The sequence below is a fragment of the Lutra lutra genome, chromosome 2 (genome assembly GCF_902655055.1).
Source record: "Lutra lutra chromosome 2, mLutLut1.2, whole genome shotgun sequence".
Taxonomy (NCBI): Eukaryota; Metazoa; Chordata; class Mammalia; order Carnivora; family Mustelidae; genus Lutra; species Lutra lutra.
The window spans coordinates 144009884-144025036 of NC_062279.1; the positions used below are offsets into that span (position 1 = coordinate 144009884).

Sequence of the window (15153 nt, forward strand, 5' to 3'; positions counted from 1 at the left end):
AGAATCTTTTCCTTTTCCTTTTCACCCTGTACCTTCTTGTTCAAGACCTCAAATGCTGCAGCTAGGATTGGAACAGGCCTCCCCTACTAACTCTGTCTCCCTCCTCAAAGGTAACTTTTATCCTGAATATTATTACTGAGGTATGCATTAAAAATACTTTTTTTCACTTATGTATGTGCTTATAAATCAGAAGTTTTTTTTTTTTTTTTTAATATTTAAACACGTCCATGTACACGACTTCAAACTGCACGTTTCCTGCCCCTCACGTTTTCCACTCACTGTTTCGTGTCTGCTCTGGGGGGGTCGATGGCCCTGTGGTTTGCCACTGCCCCCCGCCACTGTCCTAGACCGCTCCAGGGAGCGTTGTCGTGCATGGTCCTTGGTCTCGCGTGTCATGGCTTCTCTGGGATGGCTGTCTACGGGGGCATGGCTGACTTTAGTATGTGCGCATTTTCAACCCTACTAGATCTTGACAAATGGCTTCCCAGGTTTGCTTGTGCCGTTAGACCGTCTGCCAGCACATGTGAGAGCAGGCATTTTGTGCGTATCCTTTCCGAGGCTATTTACATATATATGCAGGCAAGGAGAAATGCAGTTTTCAGTTTCCACCCCCGTAGACAAGATGTGGTGCTCTGCCTCTTCCTTTTTACACCTAAACAACATGTCTTACAGATTTTTCCAGTTTAGAGAATGGAGCCTCTCCTTTCGCTTTCTTTTTTCCTTTCTTTTCTTTTCTTTTCTTTTCTTTCTTTCTTTTTTTTTTTTTAAAGGACCTACCATTTCATTGTTTCAATAGACCATAATTTTTAAAAACTATTCTCTGATTCGTGGCTATTGGGTTGTTTGCACACAGCTCTGTAATAATCGACCCCGTGCATATCTCAGCTCACACTCTTGCTAGCATGTGGCCTGACTTCCCAGAGAGGCTGTGCGCTTGCGTGAAGGTCACGGGCACTTGTAACTTTGATACACAGCCACGTCACTGTGCATGGGAGGTCTGCCAGCTCGGCCTTTCACCAGTGACACATCTGAGTGCCTTTCCCTCACAGCCTTGCCCACCGTCTGTCCGCAAGCCATGGGGAGCTTGCCAGTGAGATGGGGAAGGGTGGGTCTCCTTCTCTTGAATCTGTGTTTCGCTTCCTATGGTCTCGAATGAGATACTTAGCTCCTCTGTGCCTCAGTTTTCTCCTCCGTGCAATGGGAGGGAGGGTGGGTCATGATGGTGCCCACCTCTCTGACTTGTTATGAGGATAAAATAACGAGATAGAAACATTTAGAAGAACATCTCGCATGCAGTGAGCCCACAGGTAAGTGTAAGCTGGGTCACTATTGTTTGGTTCCTGTTATCGCTATGCTACCACTTCTAGGTCCCAGTCAACTCCACAAGTTCTGGCTGAAAACAGTTTAAAAATCACGATAGTGGGATGTGTCAGGGGCCCGAACTAGGGGTGTCCACATCATGGCCTCATACCCTCCTGGACCAGGACTGCCAGGACGCCTCGTGTGTGCCCCCCAGGAGGACATCCCTGAACTCGGCTCCCTTGCCCACAGCCGTTACGCTGGGCCACATGTGCTCCTAGGATGTAGCCAGTTTGTTTCCCACCCTCTGTGGTGGGCACCCCTGCCTCCCGCCACCCTGCCAGCCAGCGGGCAGCCTGGTCATTTCTTTCCTGTGAAGGGTTCTTCCCTTGTGAGGACATGGTGTGTCCAGGTTTCTTTACATCCTCATCCTCCGATGAGTGAAAAACCACTCTGATTTTTTAAATATACCCACCTCATTTTATCTGTCAAGGGGGGAATGGCGGTCTTGGGTGCCTTTCTGTGTGGTCACCAGAATGGAGATACCTGTTCCTCCTTTACTTTGTCAGTGCTCCTGCCAGACGGACCCCAGTGTGCCAGCTCTCTCAGAAAGCCAAACATACACTCTTGGTGTTTCTCTGTGGTGCTATCGTGTTCTATTTTCAGTTCCCTTCTTCACTCCTACTTTCTTTTGGCTTCATTGGTTGTAATTAGGCCAACTTCTTGACGTTTATGCTTAGATAATTGATTCTCAGTCCTTTTTTTTTTTAAGATTTTATTTATTTATTTGACAGATGGAGATCACAAGTAGGCAGAGAGGCAGGCAGAGAGAGACAGAGAAGCAGGCTCCCCGCTGAGCAGAGAGCCCAATGCGGGACTCGATCCCAGGACCCTGGGATCATGACCTGAGCCGAAGGCAGAGGCTTTAACCCACTGAGCCACCCAGGCTCCCTCTCAGTCCTTTTCTTATATACACACGTTCATTTAAAGCTCTCCATTGCCCCCTGAGCATAGTCTTCGCTGTGGCCTGTAAGTTCTGATGTTTGTGTTTTCATCGTCATTCAGTTCAAAATCTTTCCTAGTATCTGTTGTGACTCCTTTTTTGACAATATATCCCCTCCAGGGGATATATTGTCTACTTTCCGAACATTCAGGTTTTTAAAAATAATCTATTTGCCTTGAGTTTCCAGTTCAAATTTACCAGTCAGAATTTGATACGATTTTACATCGTAGAGATTTGTAGACTTGACTTGTTGCTCAACATGTAGTCAAGGTGGGTAATGCTCATGTCTGCACCAAGGACATGCATTTTGCTGTTGTTGGGTGCACACGTCTACATGGGTCTGTCAGGTCGCACTTACTGTCATCTTCAGATCTTCTACTAATTCATTTTGTCAGCTAATAAAAGGGAGAGATGTGGTCATATCTGCCTCTTTGATTATGAATTTGTCTCTTTGTATTTCTATTTCCATCAGTTCTTGCTTAATTTGTTTTGAGGCTATGTTAGTGGTTGCGTACAGAGTTTAAGTGGTGATACCTTATGGTAATTGAAACCCTTTCAAGAATATGAAATGTCCCTGTTGATGTCAGGGTGTCTCACCTCAAAGAATGACTCTGATTAAGCCACGGATGAATTCTTTCCCTTCAGAGTGCCCTTTGATGAGAAGAAGTTGTTATTTCTTCATTACTTCAGTCTTTCCTTTTACAGTTAGTGCTTTTGCCTTCTGTCCATCAAATCTTAGCATATTCCATTCACCAAGATAGTACCTGCCTCTTTTTCTAGATCTTTATGGCTCTGTCTTTATGGACTGGTCTCTGATTCATACAGTTGGTTTTGTGTATAGGATGGCATGTAGGGGTCAAAATTGATTTTCTTCATATAGGTAGTCAGCTGTTTCAGTCCCACTGAGGACCTGAATTGCCTGGATTGGAAATCCACCAATTGAATACATGTGGGCCCCTCTCTGAGCCCGTCTGCTTCATTAGTCTGTGTCTACGTGGCCATGCCAATGCCACATTGTCTTGATGGCTGCAACTCTACAGAGTCTTGAAATCAGCTAGCCTGTACCTTCTAACTTTGCTCTATTTTTTTTTCCAAATGATTTAAAACTTTGAAATGACAGTTTTCTGTAAAATTAGTCAATGCTGTTGTCAGAGCTTGTTATATTGTCTGGTCAAGCCCACATCTTTGTGATTTTTTTTTTTCCCCAAATTAAAGAACTACTCTCATTGGAGGCACAGCCCTTATTTATCTTGAAGATAGCATGCTAGAGTGGTGGAGCTTGAAGGAAGGGTCTGGAAATCTGGAATATAGTCCCAGAAGTCCTCTAACTCATCAGGATCTTTGGAGTCAGCTGACTCCCACTTATCAAATGGAAATACTACTGATCAGAATGATCACAAAGGCAGAATGAAGAAATTACACAAATGTGCTTTCAGAACTATAATGAAGTGTTGCAATGTCAGTGATTCCATTAGAGTCACCCCCTAGGATTCCTTTTGTAAAAACCCTAGAACAACTCTGACACGAACTGTTTTACAAAACAGGAGCCAAGTCCTTGTTAATGTCAACTACTATTATCCACGCCGTCCCAACTGATTACCCAGGCTTTTGGTATTGTGACATGTGTCTTTAAGTCAGAGCTAACAGTCTCTAATGAGTCACACTCAGCCTTTCTTGTCCGGCGTGGAGAGCAGGAGGGCCGCATGTAGCCAGCACCTGACTGGACCCATGCTTCTTCAAGCCAGATTTGTTTCTCTTCCTTCGGTCTGCAACTTCCATTACCAGCAGCTCCTGCCAAAGCTGACTGGCTCTGTGTGTGTGTGTGTGTGTGTGTGTGTGTGTGTGTGTGTGTGTGCGTGCTTGCACGCGTGCTTGTGTATACAGATGCCGAAAACATGAGGCATGTTGCAGGGGTCAGTCAGAAGACAACAGCCAATATTCCCAGAAACAGAGTGGTCAGGTTTCCCTAAAAAATGTGCAGAGATTGTGTTTCTGGCAATGAGGGCTCAAGTTAAAAGCAAACAAAAATACCACAGAACATATAACAATTTGTTTTTTGAAGGATATGTGATTTTGAACTTGGACCCAGTTCTCTTAAATACATGCTGAACTTCTCATTAACAGGGCTCCTTAAAAATAAATAAATCAAAATACAAATATAGAATATATATTAATAAATATATATAAAAATATATATTCAATATATTAATACAGAATCTTCATCTGCAGCTATTAAAAGAATTCGGGCGATAAACCCTTTATTGATTCCTTCTGTATTAACTCTGTGGGGGCAGTTGGGCAATGAATAGCGATCAGAGGAGAAAGACCGTTTCACGGACGTCACCAGTCGGCCTGGCTAGTGGATGAAACCCATGGGAGTAAAGACAGGCTCACACTCCCTGATGTTTCAGCAGCGCCTTTCTCTTTCCCAGACACACAGGCCTAGCCCTAGGTGTGTCCGGGTCCCTGTGGCCACCAAAGTCCTGTCTCTTTCCTAAGCACCGTGGTGATGCTGCACTCTGTGTAAGGTCAGGCAGGGGGACCCCAGTGGAGAACAAAAGTGCATCCTTTATCTGCACACAGAATTCTAAGCATACGGATGCATGGGTTGGGTTTACAAGGGAAGGCTTCTCAGGGAAGTCGAGGACACTCCGCCACTTCCATGGCCAGGTCATCTCATCTGGCCATTCAATGAGTCTGCCGTTCCTCCACCTTGTGTTTGTGGGCAGAACGGACCCTGATGTGGGAGGGAGGGTAGGAAAGGAGACATTTGAGGGACGAGGAGAGGGCGAGGAAGTTCGCCCGGGTGCCGCAGGCGTGGGTCTTAGCTGAATGCTCTTTTTTTCCTTTTTTCCTCCAAGGTTTTCAGAAACCTCTGCAGAGGACTGGGGGAAGGTTGTCCTGAGGGTTTACTTACTGGACGTGATGGCCTGGTTTCCTCCCCTCTGGATTTCACTCCTTCCTTCATCTTTCTTGCCCGCAGAAAATGTCAAGTCCAGTTGGGTTCCTTGTTCCCACCTTTTTTTGTTTTCTTTCATCACACTTTTTAGGTTGCTGTTCTGTGCTAGGCTTTGGAAATGCCCACATAAGCAAGGCGTAGTCCCGTCCCTGAAAGCAAGCCCAGCTGAAGAGAAGAAAGAGCCCCATGGGTGTACAAGGCACGGGAGCGGTGTCCATGTGAGACACACCCGGCTGGCTGTGGCCAAGAGCAGGGAGAGCTGAGCCCTGTGCCCTGTGGGGGAAGAGCCTGCTCCCCAGGGCACATGAAACAGAGGCTGAGGCTTGCAGGACAAACCCGATCCAACAAGCCGAATCTATCCCTGAAGCAGTTCACATCACTCGCGCATGAGGCCGGGACGGCGGGGGGGGGGGGGGGGGGGGGGGGGGTTCCTCGGAGCAACGGTGCTACACATTGTGGCCCCTCCCTCCTTGGAAAAAGAAAGAAGGGAAAAGGAAAGCTGCTTTGTGCAGAAACGCCTTTGCCAGAGAGAGGATTCTGCAGGTTCTGTTTTGTGAGGTTCAGCCTTCTGGTGCGTGATGAGGAGCTTGTAAGTTTCGGGTTAGTTTGTATGATTGTCAGAGCCACACACTCTGTTTAGGGCTGTCGTCTCGGGAAAGGGGCGCCTGCGAGCTTCGTGCCTGTTCTGGAGAGAAGCTGGGCTGGGCACCTCGCGTTGCATGATCCTGCTTTCCTCGGTGGCCCAGAGACCTTCTTTTGTGCATGTTCTGGACGAGGACATCGGGCCCGAGTCTGCACCGCTCAGCCTCCCCTGTGCAGCAGGAGGTAGAGTTAGGGTTGAAACCCCATTCTGTTCGACACCAGAGCCCAGGAAATTCTCCTGTGGCGTGCTCTTTCCCTGGAGAAAAGACAAACTCTTGTCCTTAGCTCAAGTGAGAATTTGCATTGTCAGCTAAAGACCTGATGACGTCCCAGGGGAGGCGTGGGAGTAGAGACCCGGCCAGAGCAGCGGGAGCAGAATCCGCGTGGACAGAGATGCAGGCGTCCAGAAGGCCCAGGTCCCCGGGTGGATGTCACTTGGACAACGCCTTCACTCCTTGGAAGAGATAGGGAGAAAAACATGGCAGCAAACTCTCTGGGCTTTTCTTTCTTTTCCCTTTGTCCTATTTTAGTCTCAAATGTGGACTTTGCTCCATAGCTTTTTCATAAGACAGCTGAGCAGCAGAATGGCTGCAAACACTGTCCTGGGGACCCGTCGGGTCCTGGCGCTGATCCCAACCCCAGCGCAAGCCAGGGCACTCAGGCATGTCTGCAGAGATCGTGTTGCAAAATTATGACCCAGATATCTGGGACTTTGGTGTTTTAGTTCTGCCCTGAAGACACATGGGCTGGACTCAACTTGCAGCTTCATTCCAAAAAGAACGGAAGACGTTTTGAAGGAACTGTTGCCTAACTTTTCCCTTGCTAGCCTGCAAATTCCACCAACCCGGGATCCCACTCTGTCCTGCTACCTGCATGTCCTCAGCCATCAGAACCATGCCCAGCTCATGGCAGGAGCTCAGTAATGACAGCAGGACAGTGGGTGACCTTGGGGGCTCTGTGAGTACTGGCACGGCCAAGGATCACTACTTGTGTGCCCCAGACCCCCCATGCTTATCAGTCTCAGGCAGGATCCTTTCTGAGCCCTCTGTGTCGATGGTGAGGACACTCACAGTAGTGACAGTTTTGGCCAGAGGAGCAGCCGCCACATGCCAGGCACTGGCTTGGGCACTTTGCAGAGAGAATCTCATTTTTTATGGATGTCACCGTTCTGACATAGCAGGATAGTCATCCGGACACTCCTTCCTTTGCTGGTGAGGAGAAGTAGGCTCAGCAAGGTTGGGCCTTTGAACCAGCAGCTGATGCTCTGGTCTCGCATTTCGCCAAGGAGACAGAACCAGCTGGGCTGGGGTGTCCTCAAACTCCCGCCACCAAGCACACTGGCCTTCTCCAGAAGTGGAAATTCCACTGCCTCCTCTGGAAATTGCTCCTCTGCTCATCTCCGCTCCGGGAGCCCCTCCAGTCACTCCCACCCCCCATCCCTCCCCCGCAGTGGAGGGACTTCCTAGGGCCTGCCCCTCCCTCCTCCTCCCTGCTCCTGGGAGCTGCACCACTCCCCCACCTCGCCCCCACTTCCCTGGCCATTCCAGCTCATTCTTGCACCAGCCTCTCCCCTTTGGCTTGGCTCTGGCCTTGTCCTGGACTTGCATTCTGCTCTGTCTGCCCTCCCTCTTGCAACTCACCCACTCCTGGGCTGGGAATGAGCCTCTTCTCCCCTGACTCCGAGTTTAATTCCAGCTCTGCCTAGAAGTTTTCCTCTGCTCTGCTGTCACCTGCCTCACTTCTCCCCTACCTGCTGCTTCTCTCTGCCTCCTCTGTCTGAATGGTAGCACCCAGCTGCTGGTGACACTTCCCTCCTGCTCTGCCTGACCCACCAGCAGGGCCTGCTGGGTCTCCAGAATCCTCCGCAAGCTGCTGGTTTGCTCCCTCCCGCCTTTGCCACAGCCTGCACTGCCCCATTCTTGGCTCCGGGCCACTACAGGAGGCCTGGCACGTTTCCTTTTTAGTTCTTGTGTGCTGTCTGCGACTTCTGACAGTGGTGTCCCCCTGTGTCACAAGCACTGTCTCAGGCCGTATGTCTCACAGGTAGGACCATTGTGTCTGCTCTCTTGGTGGGAGCACTGGAGCACCAAGCAGTTAATTAAATTGGCCCAAGGTGAAGGCTGGGGTGAAACCCCAGACAGTGGAGCTCTCCGGGCCTCGGCACATATGGCCTCCCAGAAGGTCACTCCCGTCACTCTGGGGCGTGGGCTGCTCAAACCCAGCCTCCTCACTGGGCCTGAAGGCACTGTGGGAGCCTTCTTGTGGTCTGCCCCCATCTCCTGCCACATGGCACCAGGCAGTATCCTTAAACACTCCAGTCCACCACAAAGCCTTTGCACCAGCTGGCCCCTCTGTCTGGAAGCCTTGTCTGCTGGTTCCTCATGTGGCTGGGTCCTTCTCGACATTTGCCTCCCAGCCTACCTATCATCCCAGTGAGGCCTCCTGATCTTGTCAATTCGCTGTTCCCTTTTCATTAAACACCACCTTCCAGTCTTTGTAGCCCAACTTCCATCTTACTTGACCTTCGTGTTTGGGCGATCCTCACCGTTTGCTGTGATATCTAACTTCCATTGGAATGCAGGCCCCAGGAAAGCAAGGCCATGCATTCTCCCCGTATCCTAAACCTTGCATCCGTCTTGGGATCGGGGAGACATTTGCTGAGTCAACAAATAAGCACTTGGTACCTTGGGACTTAGAGCAAGTGCCTTTGGGCCCATAGACTTCCCCGCCGCGCTGTACACCTCTGCCTGTTCATGCCGGCTTCAGCCCTGTAGGTCAGTGTCCCCCCTCTGAGATCACTCAGGCCCATCTCTACTTCTCGTAGGTGATCCGAGACGTCTACAGCGGCTGCAGCGGGCAGGTGGAGTCAGAAGGCCCTCCCCCGTCGAGCTCCCCGGTGCACAAGACAGAGCTGGAGAAGGTAAGGACGTCTTTCTCCCCAGGAACAGCGCTCTAACCATGGATTTAGTCCTCCCTCGGTGCTGTGATAGCATTCTCTGAGAATTTTAACCCTTGGAGGTGGGAGTAAAAGTGCAATCCTTCTGTTTCTGCATTTTTTTTTTAAAGATTTTATTTATTTATTTGACAGAGAGAGATCACAAGTAGGCAGAGAGGCAGGCAGAGAGAGAGGGAAGCAGGCTCCTCGCAGAGCAGAGAGCCCGATGCGGGGCTCGACCCCAGGACCCTGAGATCATGACCTGAGCTGAAGGCAGAGGCTTTAACCCACTGAGCCACCCAGGCGCCCCTGTTTCTGCATTTTGAGTGCCTACTTCCGTATGAAGCTCGAGTTAGTCCTTTCACAGACCATAGGGCTGGTTTGATCATCCCCCAGCCGTAGCTGCAGAAATGGGTTGAAACGTGCGGAAGGATTTCAGGGGTTCAAGGCTAGCTCGCTGGCCCGTGGCGGAGTTGAACTCTGCGTGCTGGTCCGCGTACAGCTGGAAGGCGGTGGGCACCATGTCAGTGTGCCTTCCCGAAGGGTTATTCCCCGCAGACCAGGATGCGTTCTCTGTCCATTTCTGCTCTGTATTCGGTTGGCTGGTTGGAAGGTGCAGCGAGAGCCCAGCAGTGGGGCTGGAGGGTTGGTCTTTCTTGCAGGAAATGTGTGAACCCAGCACTGCTGGGCGCCATGCCCGGCCCTCTTTGGCTGTGCCCTCCGTGCCTGCACACACACCACACACACACACGTCTCCTCTCTGTGCAGGCTAGGCGGTGGTCTTGTGGGGCAGCCTGTGGTCCTGGAAACTTCTGAGTCCTCCCCGGCTAACCCCTGCTGCCAGCAAACAAATCCCTTTTTGTCTGTTCTTGTTTCAGCCCGAGTTCTCCAGGAAGCAGAACTGATAAGGGTGTGTGTGTGTGTGTGTGTGTTATTAAGTATATACTATTTAAATGTAAAATATGGCTTATATTGCAAAATTCTGTAAGTAGGTATACAGATACACACACATATATATGTACACAAAGGATTTATTTTTCTAAGATTTTATTTATTTATTGGAGAGAGAGAGAGAGCAGGAGCAAGGGGAGGGGCACAGGGAGAAGCAGACTCTCCGCTGAGCAGGGAGCCCAACATGGGACTCAATCCCAGAGTCCTGGGATCATGACCTGAGCTGGAGGCACTTAACCAACTGAGCCACCAAGGTGCCCCTGAAGAGATTTATTATGAGGAATTGGCTTATGTGATGATGGGAACTGGCAGGTCCAGCTCAACAGTGTAGGTCCATGGGCTGGAGACCCAGGGGAGCCGATAGTGCAGATGAAGTCTGCTGGCAGTCTTCTGGAGAGTCCCCTCTTGTAGGGGAAAGCAGGTCTTTTGGGTCACCCCGAGCCTTCACCTGATTGGGTGAGGCCTACCTGCATTATAGCGGGCAGCCTGCTTACTCACATCTACTGATCTCAGTATTAGTCTCATCACCAGCCCCCTCCAAGCGGACACAATAAATTAACCTCCCAGTCCTCACCCAGACACTGTGACGCAGCCGGCCTGTTTGTTTTTCTCCTAATAACAAAACCCATGCCTGCTCACTGTAGAAATTCGGAAAGCGCAGAGAAACAGAAAGAGGAGGAAAGAAGTCCCCGGTGAGTCTGCCGCCCAGAGGAGGCAGCCCCCGCAGCACTCTGTGTAGGTTTAACCAGCGGGGTGCTCTGGTGCATAAAATTTCTTACGCTGCCTCTCCCTCCCTTCCCTGCATCCTATTAGCAATGTTCCAGCTTTTTGAAAACTTATAATAAGTAGCAAGCGCTTCTGCGTTTTCACCAGGCACGCTACCCTGGATCTATGCATCTCTGCTATTTGTATCAGAACCCCCCCGGCGCCCCAGGCCTGTCTTCCTTCTTCAGACGGTTTAACACAGCGTGGTCCTTGGCATCTCGCTCACGAGTCTTCGCTGTGTCTCTGTGACCCAAGACGAGACTCCCAGAAGTTGGCTTACCAGACCAAATGGTAGAGATATTTCTTATGATTTTGGCTCACGCTGCTAAGCACTCTGCTTTCCAGACAGGCTGCCCCCATGCCTCTTTGCGGAGCACATCAGGGCTCCCATTCCCCATGGGCGCTGGCCATTCTGATCTCTGCCGTTTAAGGCCGTCCTCTGAATGCCTGGTCAGACCCACCAACCCAGGCCCCAGGGCTGCTTCCTGGCCCAAGAGCTGGGGCAGTGCTGGCTTTTGTGATGCTGTCCCTGGGGGACTTGGCCCATGACAGGCACCCTCTAAAAGCCCCAGTTTCCTCCCTGTGACTCCTCCTGGCGTCGCAATAGGATCGCAGACACCCACCCGCTATCTCTGGCACCACCGCCCAGACCCCTTGATAGCAGCTGGTCATCATGTTCCCTGCTGCCCTCGTGTCGTCCAGACGTTCTGTTTGTCTCCAACTGGCCAGGCTCTGTGGCGCTGGGCTATGATGCACAAAACCGGGGGGCGAGGGGTGTCCAGCCCACTTCCTCTTCCTCCCCACCCCCCTGATACCACAGTCTCCCACCAGAATGGAGGATCCCAGCTCCAAGCAACATCTCCTCTTTAGGCGCCAGCTTGGGGTCCTAATCATGCTCCTTACATCCAGATCTCAGGCCTGAAAGAATTTCAAGTTGTCAGGCGTGCCCTTGGGCCATTTCCACGGTAGCTTGTCTCAGTATATGCGGAGGGTGTGTGTTACAGGCGATGTCTGACCTCACCCGGTTATTGGTCGGCGACAGGACGAAATTGAGTGCATGGTGAGCTATTTCTGGAAGGGTAACACGGTTTGCTGAGGGGAATATCTTTTGTAATCTTAATATTTTTTCAAAATTACTTGCAAGCAAACAGGATTTGGATGCGATAGGGGCGGTACTAGAGAGCGTGTTTGTTATACTTTGGTGAGTTTGTTCTTCGTTCCTCTGCTGTTTCTGAGGCTTCAGCAGCGAGCCGCCTGGCAGCCTGTCTGTCCCCAAGCCCTGGCCTCTCTATGTGGCTGTGGACTTGGCCACACTTCCTTCCACTGTGGGGATCACTGTGGACGCATCCATGAGACATCACGTGGCCAGTGGGAGCCACGGTGAGAGTAATTTCATCCTTTTTACCCTCACAGAAGCTGTCTTCTGAGAGACCCAGCTCGGACGGGGAGGGCGTCATGGAGAACGGAGCCACCGTGTGTGAAGGAAAAGAACAAGGTGAGTTCTACCCGCACCCAGACCTCAAACATTGAAACATGAAAACGAGAGTAATCAACAAAAGGCAGGGGCCAGCTCCGCAGGCCCTGATTGTGTGACAGATCTCCTTGGAAGTTTGGCGACAGAGATGGCATGGTCCAGGTCACATGTGGGAAGTGCAGAGAAACCCGTGTTTGACGGGAGCCCCACGCATCTTCACCTGCCGTCCTACCGAGCCCTGGCCTGGGTGTGGACGGCCCGTCTGTTTTCCGACTCCCAAGCTCCCCACAGCTGACTTCCTCACCTGACTTGTCACTGAAAGGACTTTGCAGCCAGGAGAGCTGGCTGTCGCATGGTATCAGGTGTCAGAATGTCCTTCCTTTTAAGGCTGGATGACATTCTAGCCTCCGGAGGGACCACACTATGTTTATCTGTCCATCTATCAGTGGACCCTTGGGTTCTCCCATGTTCTGGCCATTGTGAATGATGCTACTGTGAACACAGGCATTGGAGTTTTGAATTGTGTTTTTTCTAAGTCAACTTTTCAAGCATAAGTTATGACCACTTTAATGTAGTACTCTGTACTTGTGGCTTTAATTTGCATTTCCGTAATGACGAACAATGTTGAAGCTTTTTTAATGTGTTTTTTTTTTTGCCAACCATGTATCTGATGAAATGTCTATCCAAATCTTTGTCCTTATTTTTATTGGATTTTGTTCATCTTTACTGACTGCTGAGAGCTCTTTATGTATTTTGAATACAAGTCCTTTATTGGCGTGTCTTACATGTAACTTTTCCTGGTCCGTGGCTTGACTTTTACTTTCCTTCCTGGGGTGTGGACCGAGAGGAGGGTAGGATTTGCAGGCTGTGGGGGAGTTCTCCTTGTGCAAAGCCAACAGCCTGTGTGCTCGTGGTCCTGGGACCTCTGCTTCCCAGAGGAGAAGCCTGCCAACCCAGCTCATCTGTGCTCTCGCGCTAGAAGGGAACAGACACCCCCCGCCCAGCTCTGAAATGACATCCCCTTCAACCACACAGCAAGCCAGGCCACTGAGAACCTTGAAATCCAAGTAACTTGGACTCTTGGGTTACAACCAGGTTCATGCCAAAGGGTCATGGTCTCTTCCTCTGCCCACGTGATTCCCTGACGTGGTCACGTCAGAGCGCAATTTCAGTTCTCGCCACCGGAAGTTACTCAGGGGAAGACATTGTCTGTGTCCTCCCACAGCACATAACATATAATCAAAGCCAGGAAAACTATCTTTAAATTTTGCCCTGAAACAGAAAAACCTACAATCTCAGGTTCCCATGCAGGCGTGGGGCATGGCAGACATGGGCTTTGTTGGTCCCTGTCCTCGTTTGCCATTTCTGCCCTGGCTCCCTGCTGGAAATCAGGTTCACAGAAAGATACAGACGTCTGGGTGTCTGTGTCAGAGAATGCATCTGTATCTAGAACTCCCCTGCTTTGTTTCCATGAGGACGGTGACCCGGGTTTGAAACTGCTCTGCTCTGTGTCCTGCAGACGCTAAGTCATTGCTGAAGGGAGCCGGTAGTTTAAATACACTGTGGCTTCGACCTCAGCTTCTCCCCTTGCTCACTCTCAAGCTGTTTGCAGGTGACAGATCTCAGCAGGGCTCCCCCTATCCCAGCTGTGTTTTCGCTCAGAATCTCCACAAGCTGCATGACAGTGTCTGCGCTGATGACAGTTACGACTTTGCTAATGCTGGGAGTTAGCTTTGCCTCTGTAGCCTGTCCCTCCCTGCACGCCGTGTGCTCACGGTGTGTGCCGCTCGGACCCCTGTGACTTTCCTGCTCTGACTTGAACGTCCTAAGTTTTGAGGGTTTCTTCATAATTTTATTACATGTGCCACATGCTGCCTTCGTGTAGTAAATAGCGGCACCTATTCTCACATTCCTCTGTACTTTGGCTTTTTCCTCCAACAAGTCCCTTTCTTCTGCTTTTGCAAAAAATTAATCAGGGGTCCTTGGGGAATTCAAAGTATGATCTCTTTTCTTTGTAGATCTCTTTCCAGCAGGTACTTTCCCAATAGGAGCAAACACTAGCAGAATTGAAATTAAGCGGAACCTCTTTGCTTTGAGCCATGAGGAGGAACCCTACGCTCCCCTCCCTTCCCTGAGTGGCCAGGGTGTGGCCGCACTGCCTCCTTCTGTTCCTCCAGCTCCCCCAGCCTCACGGCCTTTGTGTTGGCCTTCCCAGAAGGATTCCCCAGCTGCCCCATGTCTCTGCCGCGTCACCCCACTGTAGATCTCTGCACGGGCCTGGTGCCATTGGGCCGGCCACCTCTGTGTATGCACACATGCGTGCATGTCCTCCTGCAGAACACCTGTCTTCTGCTCTCTTCTGGGCCCACCCCAATCCCTGGCACACAGCAGGTGCTCAGTGAGGGAAAAACAAGGAAGATAAGATTGACCATGATTTAGGCTTTTTAAAAATGTTCTCAGTTGAAGCCCGTAATCGAAACACACTTTCTTGTTTTCATCGTTGTTCTTGACAGTCAAGAGGAAAAAAAGTTCCAAATCAGAGGCCAAGGGCACTGTGTCCAAAGTCACTGGGAAGAAGATCACCAAGATCATTGGCCTGGGGAAGAAAAAGCCCTCGACGGATGAGCAGACCTCGTCCGCGGAGGAGGATGTCCCCACCTGCGGTAAGATGGAGGGGGCCCGGCCATGAGCGTGGCCTCTTCTGCAATGGCCTCTGCTTCCCGTGGGCTTGCTCAAGTCAGGCTGGTGATCCTCAGCATGGCGGGAGAGCGGGAGACATGCGGTGTCTACTGCTTCGTAATAAAAGATCTCACAAGGGTTCGGCCTGATCTCAGGTTCTTTCAAGACGAAAAGCAAATTCTTTCTTTAAACCCATGAAGTTCTCCCAAATTCCTTTTAAGCGTTTCTCAGCTGGGGCACACGCACGTGCCTTGGTGAGCGATGGCAGGAGCATGGAGTGCGGTTTAAGAGCAGGGTCACAGTCGGTGCTCTTCCCCGGGCTGACGGGGGGAAACCGAGCACCCTGACAGCACTGCCTGTCTCAGACATCAGTTTCAAGTGCAGCCTGCTGGACCACCCCATCCTCAGCCAGTCAACGGAGTCCTCTCTGAGCAGCTGCCCCCCGC

The 15153-nt window shown here is 50.7% G+C and overlaps 1 protein-coding gene across 6 annotated transcripts in view; it reads left to right on the forward strand.

The window, feature by feature from the left end:
• Positions 1–15153, forward strand: part of AFAP1 (actin filament associated protein 1) — a 135056-nt gene that overhangs the window by 85596 nt on the left and 34307 nt on the right. For all 6 annotated transcript variants that reach the window (XM_047718780.1, XM_047718777.1, XM_047718775.1 and 3 more), the window contains 3 exons: positions 8728–8823; positions 11968–12049; positions 14542–14691. In XM_047718780.1, the coding sequence (XP_047574736.1) occupies positions 8728–8823; positions 11968–12049; positions 14542–14691 (328 nt within the window). The remainder of the gene's footprint in view (positions 1–8727; positions 8824–11967; positions 12050–14541; positions 14692–15153) is intronic.